At 47.5% G+C, this 12003-nt stretch overlaps 1 protein-coding gene across 16 annotated transcripts in view; it reads left to right on the top strand.

Annotated features, from left to right (window-relative positions):
- Window positions 1–12003, top strand: part of Gtf2i (general transcription factor IIi) — a 93943-nt gene that overhangs the window by 18011 nt on the left and 63929 nt on the right. For all 16 annotated transcript variants that reach the window (XM_028870125.2, XM_028870121.2, XM_028870122.2 and 13 more), the window contains 2 exons: window positions 7011–7114; window positions 8344–8482. In XM_028870125.2, coding sequence (XP_028725958.1) covers window positions 7016–7114; window positions 8344–8482 — 238 coding nt within the window. In that variant the 5' untranslated portion in view covers window positions 7011–7015. Of the gene's footprint in view, window positions 1–7010; window positions 7115–8343; window positions 8483–12003 lie in introns of those variants that run through there.

Raw genomic sequence — 12003 nt, 5'->3', positions numbered from 1 at the left:
CTGACAGTGTATCTGACCTGTTCGAGATGGATCCAAGTTGACTCCCTGGAGCTCACAAGAATTTTTTGAGTTTACAAAAAGATGGTTTAGACACATCAGCATCCCCGCTGTTTGTAACCTGTACTGAAATCCACATTGTGGAGAAGGCAGTCTATTCACGCCTTTGAGACATAGGGGACCCAAAAATGATTCTGGTTCAAAGCACTAATGCTCTTTTCTCTATCCAGAAGACTGAGTGTATATAGATTAGACAGATGTTTTTAGCACAATGAGAAGCACTTTTAAGTCTATAGAAGACAACCAAAGGGAATTTAAAATCCTGAGCTTTTGGCTATGATAATAGTGGTATTCTGCCGGGGCTAGATGAATATCTCATCAGAGTTCCATCGGTCAATGTTAAGACTATGAACTTCTGGAGTGTTAATATACAGTGGAATAGCAAGGGGAAGACATCTGAAGCATTTCATCTTTTATATGCCGTAGATCACTTTCTTTTTATCACCACTTACGCTTTCTCATCCTCAGACCTTTATAACTTTATAACTTGCATTTACACACTTTAAGTCACTTTCTTAGTCCCTAAAACATCTTTCTTAGATCCTCACATCTTAAGCCTTTATATCTTCACATAAACTTTACACCTTAAAACACCTTCTTTGTATCTAATTGCCCAGGTGGTTGATTACTGAGAGAAGGCATTGCAAAGTGAGTTCCTTTAAATAACAGAATAGTAAGAAGCTACATTGGAATCTGTTCTGCTCTTTTCTGAGTCTGGTAATGGGGTACATTGTGTCTAGACCTAGTAGAAGCTCTAGCCGAGAGAGGCCGTGGCCTGAGTTTACACAGAGAACCGAGAAGGCAGAAGGCAGGCAGCCGAAGCTTTGGCTGCTGCTCTTAAACTGACAGAGTTCTGAGAAGGATACATTTTACCCGAGTTAGCTCAAGTGCAGACCAAGCAGCTTCCAAATCCAATAAAAATGACACTTACGCTACCCCAAGGCCCTCCGTGGTGGTAGGAGGTCTCAGGGCAGCCCCAGTCTTCAGCTGCCAGGCCCAGAAGGTCCGTCGGACTTTGTGGAGTAGGAACTTGGGTGGGGGAGGGGGGCGGACTGCCTTGTCTAGGCAAAGCGGGGCAGTCGATTTCCCAGTGTCCTGTTTTCCACAGTCTGGACAGGGTCTTGGCAGCAGTTGAGGTGAAAGGCAGTTTTTTGCTTCCTGGCTGCATTGCCACATTTAAAGCAAGCTCCAGGTGGAGGTTCTGGGCCCATCCATCTTGTTTGGAGGAGATAGGGGTGCTGCCAGGAACTGGCGTGTTTTTCTGTCACGAAAAGCTTTTTTTTGTTAAACATTTAAATGCCACAATCTCCGATCTCTGAAGCATTTGAGGACTATCTGTGTAGTAGGGTGTATCTGCATAGACAAATTTTGCTTGTTTCTAGTTTTTTTTTTTTTTTTTTTGAGACAGGGTTTCTCTGTGTAGCTTTGTGCCTTTCCTGGGACTCACTTGGTAGCCCAGGCTGGCCTCAAACTCACAGAGATCCGCCTGGCTCTGCCTCCTGAGTGCTGGGATTGAAGGTGTGTGCCACCACCGCCCGGCTAGTTACTTGTTTTAAGCTTAACTTTGAGAACTTATATAGAGGACTAAATAAGGCTTATCCCTGTAATTATATCAGTACTTCTCATGTCTACAATTAAAGAACTTAATCATTTATAAGATGACTATTAACTTGTGTTCCTTAACAGTCTATATAGTAAGGTAGTACCTTTTGTAAGACTAGGACTTGACATTCCATTCCTGTCAGAATAAATATCAAAATAAAACCTTTTAATCATAGATAATGGGCTCAGTAAAGAAACCAAAATAGCCATTCTGTGGGTAAAAATAGGAACAAGTTAGTTCCAAACTGCTAAGGCTGTCTCCCGAGAAGACAAGTAATAATGTCAGGGAAAGATCCCCAAGGCAAATGGGAACGGGAAAGGGGCCTGTGAGCTGGGGTGGGGCCTGTGAGCAGAGACTGAGGGAGCCCAGAGGCCAGCACTGTCCTGGACAAGCCATGGGGGCCTCTGCCCAAATGCCCACCTCTGTGAAGGGACCCTCTCTGGGGACCAGAAACTCCATTATAGAATATATATATCTTATTTATCAAATACCTTGTTTATCAAACATGTTGCCACTTACCTAAATTCTCTAGAAGCTTAGTGTTGAACACTTGGCAAAGACATAAATACTTACTTTAAATCTCTAAGTCAGCTTTTGTTAATCTGAGTAGACCTTTTGTAACCGTAAATTTTTATCACCATATAGAGTGTATTCTAAAACCAGAGTTGAATTACATATACAGTATTTTGTAAAAATCTAACCTTATATTTCTATTATCATACTAAAGTCCATACCAACCCCAAATGTTTGAGACTTGTTGCTTTTCTTCCTCTCATCTGCCTGCCTCTCTCAGGTCCCCACTATTCTGGTGGATGCTCCACCTCAACTCTCCTCCCCCACCTCTCTCCCCAGACCCTGCCCCTCAGAAAGCCCCACAGCTCCTCCCCCAGAGATGCTCAGGACCACTCCCACAGGGTATTTAAACTGCACCCTAGAAAACAGACACGTGGTTTTTCGGTCTCTCTTCCCAGTCCCCTCTCTGGGGGGCTGGAAAATCATCCGGGAGCACTTTACCTGTTAAATTGGGGGTTTTTGTTAATTTGGTTTGGTTTGGGCTGATTTGGATTGCTGTGTCAGTGGAGAGGCTTATGGGGTACAGAAACTTTTCACCCACTCCGACACAGCCTTTCATCCTTTCGCTCTTCACTCCCACTCCCCCAATAAACCTCTTGCACTAACTCTGTTTTGTGTTTGCTCAGTGGCACAGCTTGGCAGGGCTGGCTGAAAGGTACCCACTTCATGCTCTTACCAGGGCTTGCAGACGAGGCCACAGAAGAGAAACGAGAGAGAAAAGAGGCAGAGAGGGAATTAGAGACCAAGGTAAAGAGGCAAAAAGAGCAAGCTGTGCCTGGCGGGCATTTTTGAAGGGCGCACGTGTCGGGTAGCTGACGGTGGGAAGGCACCTGGCAACGGGTGGTGACGTGACTAATTGCCAGCAGAGGCAGGCTGCTGTCCCTGAGGGAACTAGCATTCCTCTTTGAGAGTTCACTTAAGGAAAAGGGGTCATGCGTCTTTAGCCAGGCCATCCACCCCAGCTACCTCCCACAAAGGGGGAACTGTGGTCGGGTTAGGCTGGGTGGAGAGAGATGGAGGGGGTCCCACAGCGGAGCGGGAGTGGGGAACGGGGACTGAAGGCTGCTGGTGGAGTGAAGGTGGGTGCCAGATTGGGACGGTTAGAAAGGACTGTTGCAGAAGAGGAGGAAGAGGAGACTGAAGGAGCTGGAGGGGGAGGAGGAATTGTACATTGAGATCGGTAAGGTGGAGCTCATTAGCAGGGTCAAGAGCACTGGAGGGTTCCTCTGTTTCAGACTTCATAGCTACTAGGAGCTGAGTGGAGGCACAGGAAGAACAGAGGGAAGGCTTGGACATAGGGTACCTCCTTCCATCTACCTGATCGCTGGCAGAAGTTGCAAAGGTCCCGTCATAATATCGGGATCTTAGGGTGTCTGTAAGCGGCCACTTGGATTGATAGCGAAGGGGAATTGGGGCCAGATTTGACTGCAAAGGTAGATAGGTTTAGAAGCCCTTAAGTCAGGTGCCAGGTGTAGAGGTCTGAGGTTTTCCAAAAGGCATCCCATGGGTGGAGCTTGGAAGTATGATGGAGGATGCAATTTCCATGAGTGAGGTAGAGGAAGAAAATCCAAAGCCTGAAGGTCAGGTGTCCCAGGGATCCAGAGAGGATTGGATTGTGGGTACAACTGTTCAGTATGTTGTCATGCAAGAACCAAGGGCTTTGAACCCAAGTGAGACATGGTTGCCTGGTACCAGGGCTTGCAAACGAGGTCAAAGGATGAGAGACTGCTCGAGATTTTAAGCTCCACTCATGGGAAATGGCCAGAGGTGAGTGTGAGTGAAAAGAGTCAACTGTAGCCTTAAAGATTGGTTGGAGGTTCCTCTGCCTCCAAGAATACCAGAAAGGTGCCTGGCTCAACAGACACTCCTGCGGACCCAGGGAAGTGTTTACACCAACCCTGGGCACCAATGTAATAGTTTATTGGAGGAAGGTGACCTTGGTGGGTTGGAGGCAAGGAGCACCAGAGTCACCCCATGCAACAGAGCTCGCATGGAGGTTTGTTGGGGGGAGGTTTATGGGTGTGTGTGTGCAGAAGCAGCCTCTGAGGGAGAGCAGAAGGGAAGAGAGAGGGCTGGGAAAACCCTGCCTTTTATAAGGGGATAGATATGGTGCTTGCACGTAGGGAGAGTGCTCAACTTGGTGGCTGCGGTGGTGTCACATCTTGGCTGCTGCTGCTGCGGAAGTGCCCTGCTAGGTCCCCAAGAGCAGGCCAGTGTAAATGCCTGAATGCTAACCGTTGTTTGTAAATGTGAGGTGGGGCTGGGGGGGCTCTGGTTCTCAGTACAAAGCCTTCCTCCTAGGCGGGTGTAAGTGAGTTCCTGGTGGTACCCGAGTCTAGTGTCAAGGCAGGCACAGTCAGACCCCAGCCTGTATTAGCAGGAGACAGTCTCCCTCAGGGAGGGAGGGAGGGAGGGAGGGAGGGAGGGAGGGAGGATTCTCATGAGCTCGTCTGCAGAGCTCACAGCTCTGTAAGTGCCACTCTGGAGCACTGGGCCCTGTTAGAGGCATGCCCAGCAGTTTGCAATGCGGTCACACACACACACACACACACACACACACACACACACACGCACACAGGAGGATTTTAGAACTTAGTATTTCAGTCATCCTTCCTTAAGTTCATCTTATGATAAAAATGCTTGCTTAACTTAGAACCTACTTAAGTTGAAAGATGTTAACAACATGTGATTTGCATACTATTTATAGAAAATCAATTTTAGAGTATTTGGTTTAATTTTACCTCAGATTGTCTTGTGTCTCCCCTGCTGAATGCTAATGGAGTGTCTGTGTGGGGTCCTTGTTTTTGCTTCTAAATTAAGTTTGGCAAAATAGTATCATAAAAATTTCAGCCTTGGCTGTTGTCCAAGTATTGAGGTTCCTGGCCGTCACTGTTCACGTTGTGTGGGACCAACCTTCATAATGGCACCTGAGTTCATTCCTTCCTGTCAGCCTCTCCCCTCTGCTCCCACTTCCCACTGTTTTACTTCTGCCTCACGATTTGACTCTTCTGGGTCCCCTCGGGACTGGAAGCGTTCATTGCACTTGGCCTTCTGCGTCTGACTTACTTCACTTGAAATACTCTTGAGGTTCATCTGTGTTACAGCGTGAATCATATCTTAGTTACTTTTCTCCTGCTGTGAAAAGCACCAAGGCAGCTTATGAAAGACAGCATTTAATTTGGGGCCCACGGTTCTAGAGGGTTAGAGTCCATGACCATCATCTCAGGGAACATGGCAGCAGGTGGCAGGCAGGCAGGCATGGTGCTGGAGCGGGAGCCGAGAATTCACATCTGATCTGCAAGCATGAGGGAGAAATAGAGATGGAGCTAATGGGAGTGGCTTGGGCTTTTGAAAGCCCCCAGTGGCACCTCCTCTAACAAGGTACACCTCCTAATCCTTCTCAAACAGTTCCTTCCACTGGGGACCAATTGTTCAAATATATGAGCCTGTGCAGGCCATTCTCATTCAAACCACAAGTCAGAACCTCCTTTTTTTTTTTCTCTTGAGACAGGATCACTAGCCCAGGCTGGCCCTGAATTTACTACGTGTCCAAGGATGGCATTGAACTCCTGATCCTTCTGCCTCTGACTCTTAGTGGTGAGACTGCAGCTGTACACAAGGACTGGGGGCAGAACCCAGGCCCTCATGCATGCCAGGGAAGCACCTCAGCAGCTGAGCCGCATCTCCAGCCCAGTGTCCTTTCTTTCTTTTTCTTTTTTTTCTCCCCCCTTTGGTTTTTTGAGGCAAAGTTTCTCTGTGTAGTTTTGGTGCCTGTCCTGGAACTCACTCTAGCCCAGGCTGGCCTGGAACTCACAGAGATCATCCTGGCTCTGCCTCCCCAGTGCTGGGAATAAAGGCGTGCGCCACTGCCGCCTGGCTCCAGTATCCTTCTTTTAAAGACTGAGTAATACTCTACATGCATAGCTCACATTTCATTTACTCACATACTGGTAGCTTTGGAGTGTTGCCACTGTTAAGACTGTTAAGAATGTAAGAGTACAATCCCAAATGTGGAATGGCTCAATTACATAATCTCTACCACCACCACCACCACCACCACCACCACCACCACCACCACCACCTCCATCACCTCCATCACCTCCATCGCCAGAATGTTTCTCCATGTCGCCTTGGTGGTCCTGGAACTTGCTCTGTGGACCAGGCTGGCCTTGAACTCACAGATCTGCCTGCCTCTGCCTCTTGAAAGGTGTGCACCACCACTGTCCAGCAATTTCAAGGGTTCTAAGCCTTCTACATCTTTCCCTGTGGTTACTAGTTTATAACTTTTTGTTGTTTGAAGTTTGGCTGAGCCTTCTTGCTGATCCTGTAGTACCAAAAACTATCTCTGAAGTGAGTAATGCGCTGTGTTACAGAGTTCTGGGTGCTACCCAGTGCCCTGCATCCTGTTCCCTTCCTAGAGAGAAGCGGCTTCGCCCAGCCTCAGTACCGCCATCTGTTCCTCCTGTCAGTGCACACAGGGGAGAGGCAGAAAGTTGGTTGCTTTCCTGGGAATTGGATCATGAAGTATGGCGCTCTCCCTAGAGAGCATGTCACTGGGCCCGGCCATCTTCTGGGTTTAGTTGGGATGTGACGTTAAACTAATTTTATGGAAATGACACAACATGGAAAGTTAAGCATGTATCTTATCTTAAAGGAAAAGAGTTTGGGCAACTATGAAGCTCTGAGTGCCGTGGGCTGTGATGGGTCCCTGGGGATTCGTGGAGAATCGGTCATGGCGGGTTTCCCACATTCACTTTCTGGTGTTTCTCTTGTGCAGGAATCATGGCCCAAGTAGCGATGTCCACACTACCTGCTGAAGATGAGGAGTCCTCGGAGAGCAGAATGGTGGTGACGTTCCTCATGTCTGCCCTGGAGTCCATGGTGAGACACTGGTTGTTCATTGTTGGATAGGATTGGGCTTCTAGACAAAACGCTTGTGTTCCTATGAAACATTAATTTAATTAATTATTTTTATCGCATTGCTGGGGATTAAAACCTAGGACATTGCCTTTGCTAGGCCAGCACTCTACTGCTCTGCAGCACCCTAGGCCTTTTTAAAGCCAGCTGACCCTGCACTTTTTGATCATTTTGTCTCAGTTGCTCCAAAATGCTAGGATTATGTTAGGCAAGCCCTCTACCAACTGAGCCACATCCTCCCACTCCAAGATTTGAGCTTTCAAGTCGTATTTTACTGCTGTGTGTTCGAACATTATGTTGCTGGGGGAAGCTAGGCGTGGCTCCAACCTTGTGCTATACCCTACACATCTTGGCCCTCAAATTCTAAAAAATACTTGATCTCAGCTGGGCGGTGGTGGTGCACGCCTTTAATCCCAGCACTCGGGAGGTAGAGGCAGGCGGATGTCTGTAAGTTCGAGGCCAGCCTGGTCTACAGCGCGAGTTCCAGGACAGGCTCCAAAACAACACAGAGAAACCCTGGCTCAAACACACACACACACACACACACACACACACACACACATGCAAAATCTCACTGGAGTAGCTTTAGAAAAGTCAATCAGAAACTGAGTAGAACCCTAACGTTTTGGAAACCGAGGCAGGCAGGAGGATCTTGTGTTCTAGCATAGTTTGGGCATATAATGAGCCCTATTGCAGTATACCAAGAAATACTCCAAAAAAGCAAGAAATCTTAGGAGTGGAATTGCAGAGTGGCCGTATGAGGGGGCCTCAGGTCTCCTCTCAGGATGGTGGCACTAATTCTCTGGCTGCTCTTGACCAGCATCACCTCAGTGTGTCGAGAGTCCCAGTCCTGCCCAGTGTAGCAGCAGCGACCCTTTGGACCCTGCTCTGCCGCAGGCCTCGCACGTGCAGGTCTGCAGATCTGAGCCTGTTCCTGAGGAGTCGGACTTCAACCCACAAAGGTTTTCTGCTTTTGTGGTTGTTCTTATTTTGTTTTGTCTTTGGTTTCGAGACAGGGTTTCTCTGTGTAGTTTTGGTGCCCGTCCTGGATCTTGCTCTGTAGACCAGGCTGGCCTCCAACTCACCATATTAAGATGAGTTTAGATTGTTAGCGTTAGGTTTTTAGATTTAACTAGAAAGCAATGGTACTTAAATCGCTACGTGTACTCTGACTTTGACTGTTTCGGTTTCAGTGTAAAGAGCTGGCCAAGTCCAAGGCTGAGGTGGCCTGCATCGCCGTGTACGAGACGGACGTGTTTGTTGTTGGAACTGAGAGAGGACGTGCTTTTGTCAATACCAGAAAGGATTTCCAAAAAGATTTTGTAAAATATTGTAAGTGGAGTGTTTTTATCTTGTGTAGCTTGTACATTTTAAATATAATTATTTCTGGATAAGACATCTCAGACTTTGAAAGAGTGAGTTATGCCGGAAAGAGACAAGAGACGTTCTGACTTGTTTGTAGGCGTGGTTGGGGACAAGTCACCGAGGTGGTCACGTCAAAGGAAGTATGAGGAGGGTGCTGGCAGGTGTCTGAGTGCATTTGCTGCAAGAGTGGACAGGAGCTGAACAACTCTGGAAGATAAGACCAAGCTGCAGAGATCGAGGGAGGGCGAAGCCTAAGGCTCCAGGCCTGTTAAGGGACAGACCCTGGCTTGGGTTTTTAATAGGGCTCCTTGGTGTCTCCCCTTGCCCTCCTGGTCCTGTTTAGACAGCAGCCTCCAAGCCGCCCTTGCTCTTTCTGTTCACATGGTCTTCTGGGTACAAGAAGCTGGCATTTCAGGGCCTGCCTACCTACGTTCTTCTAACTCTCTCCTTTCTCCTGCTCTTGGGGGACGGGGTAGTGACCTCTAGCTGCTTCGTGGTGGAGTCTGTGGGTGGGGTGTAGGTCCAAGAGAACGAGCACTCTTATGAGGTGTGTCCTGGGGCAGGTTCAGGTGTGGCCGCATTGTGGTGGGCAATGTCTCTCAGTCTCCATCTTCAGAACCAACTGTAGAAGCAGAGGAAGTGGAGGAGAGAGCGCTAGAGGTTAGTAGAGTGTAGCCCTGCAGGGACATTGTTCCCAGGGAAGTCCCGTGTCCCACTAGCCATCAGTCCAGGCTGGTCTCGAGGGATGAGGCCAGGATCTGCTCTCAGGTATTTTAGTAACTGTTGGAGTGGCTAGCGTCACAGTGTGAGGCCCCTCCATAGGGCTTCTACAGAAGAAGTTTAACCATCAATTGGTCCACAAGTAGGCCCTGCAGTGTTGAACTGAGCTAAGGCCATGATGTCCTATTTATTATCTGAGTAGCATTTTTCTTATCCAGAAGAAAACCACTAGAGAGAAATAGTTGCCTAAATAACCTCTCATATGGATTTAAGCCTAATGCCCAGGGAATGTGATTCCTTAAACAATTAAAGAAAGATGCCAGTGGGTGGTGGTGGCACACACTTTTAATCCCAGCAGTCAGGAGGACTACACAGAGAAACCCTGTCTTGGAAAAAACAAATAAAAAAACCCATGCCAACCATTCAACTCCATGGCTATATTTTCCTGCTTGGGTAATAAAGACCACACAGGTAGCAAGTCATATTTATATTTTTTTTACTGTCAAGGTCACTTGAGGATCTGGTCCACAGGATCAGATGGCCTGAGAGGAACCCCTGTCTCCTCTAGCCCACCTTTTAGCAGTTGTTCCATTTATGTGAGGAAAGTCAAAGGCCTCACTTGACTGTGGCTTGAAATCAGGGAGGGAAATTTTCTTCTGTATTGACCCTCCTCTATGTAGACTGGACATTGCTTAGAGCTCTCCAGACGGGCTCTCCATGGCCTCTCTAAACGAGAGAACAGGTGACACTACACATCTTTTTTTTTTTTCACACAGGGTTTCTCTGTCTACCTCCAGCTGTCCTGGAACTTGCTCTGTAGACCAGGCTGCCCTCGATTTCAAGAGATCCGCCTGCCTCTGCCTTCTGAATGCTGGGATTAAAGGTGTGCATCACTATGCCCAGCTGTGACTACCTACAATTATAAAATATTTTGAGAGATGCCCTAGTCCTGGGACCTATTGACTTTGGAAGGCAAGGCAAAAAATAGTCTCTCTTTTCATCCCTCTGACCACGTTAGTGTAGCCTCTAAATGGCAGTTGAACACGCAGAAGGAATTACACCAGTCTTTTAACTACTGTGGAATATTTAGATAAAGCTTGGGCAGAAATGAAACAAATAAGCTTCGATTCTGTAAGCCAGTCCTTGTAATTGTTACTGAGAGTAGATCAGTAGGTACTCTACTGCTTGAAGCACAGGCTTGACGTCAGTGTTTTGAACTTTGACCTTTTGTATCCCTTTTATTTATTTTTTAAAAAATATTTATTTATTTGGTTTTTGAGACAGGATTTCTCTGTAGCTTTGCGCCTCTCCTGGAACTCATTCTGTAGCCCAGGCTGGCCTCGAACTCAGAGATCCACCTGCCTCTGCCTCCCGAGTGCTGGGATTAAAGGCGTGCGCCCCCACCGCCCGGCTGTATCCCTTTTATAACTTGTTCAGACTCTGGTAATTTGCTTAAGTTTCCCAGCTTTCTTTTCTGGAGAGGCATCCAGCCATCTGTAAGACAGATAACATTAACAAATGAGCAGTCAGCAAGCCTGACTGTGGGGATCTTTTACAGGTTGCTGCAGCTGACGTCATGGCAGTTGTTTGGCTTAGAAGATAGTGCTATGTAGCACCATCTTAATAAAAACACATTGGAACCAAACTATACACATGATAAATCAGTAGTACCTGTGTACATACGTACGTACGTACGTACTGTTAAGGTCTGTTCCCAGGTAAACCTTCGAGAAAACACAAGGTAATCTTTTATAGTACACGGAGTGATCTACCCTAACGGTGCTTTAGGTTCTGAAGGAGTGTAAGTAACAGATACCCAAAAGGCGTTTGTTCCTTTGTAAAACCTAATGGTTTACACTGTGAGTCCGGTGACAACTGGCTGGACCCAAAGGACCTGGCTGACCTCCTTATAGTCAGCGTAGATTTTTGCAGATGAGTCTGATCACCTGTTGGGTCTTACATTGGGAATGGCATTGATAAGCTTTCCTTTCAGAGTCTAACTTTTATGAGGTCATGAGTGAGTGGCACTCTTAGTTACTGTCTCCCCTCCCCCTCCCCCTTGTGACAAAACACCATGACCAAGGCAGCTTATACAAAGAAGCATTTAATTGGGGGCCTGCTTAGAGTTTCAGAGGGTTAGTCAGCATGGCAGGGAGAGTGGCTGCATGCATGCATGCAGGCAGGCATTGGAGCGGTAGCTGAGAGCTCACATCTTATCTGCAAGCTGCAGCAGACAGAGACAGAGATGGACTGACTGAGACAGACCGACTGAGATTGGGCCTGAGCCTGGCAGGGGCTTTTGTAACTTCAAAGCCCACCCCCACTGACATACCTCCTCCAATGTGGCCACACCTCCTAATCCTTCCCAAACAGTTCCACCATTTGGGGACTAAAGATTCAATCATATGACCCTATGGGGGCCGTTCTCATTCAAACTACCACAGCTGGTAAACACCCACGATCAAAAGGAGGGTCGAGCTAATAGAAGTATCTGCCTTTACCTATGTCTAACCTGACTAGACTTGGGGTGACCAACTGCTTGGAAGCTTGGCACACCCTCTCTTCAGACTGTGCTAATGAGAAGGCTCTGTGGATGTGGTGTGTCCAAACTGCAAGGGAAACATCCCATGGGATATTGGGTCCTTGCCTCCCTCCCACCTAAAGGTCTGAGGGTCTAATTCTGCCCAGTGTGTGAGCAGCTGAGGGGCAACTTCAAAGAGTCTTGGAACTTGTTTGCCCCATTAGCAGTGAGATAGAGAAGAAACTGA

This window comes from Peromyscus leucopus, chromosome 23, assembly GCF_004664715.2.
Source record: "Peromyscus leucopus breed LL Stock chromosome 23, UCI_PerLeu_2.1, whole genome shotgun sequence".
NCBI lineage: Eukaryota > Metazoa > Chordata > Mammalia > Rodentia > Cricetidae > Peromyscus > Peromyscus leucopus.
The sequence above is the reverse complement of the archived record's forward strand: the minus strand, read 5'-3'. Positions and strand labels throughout refer to the sequence as shown.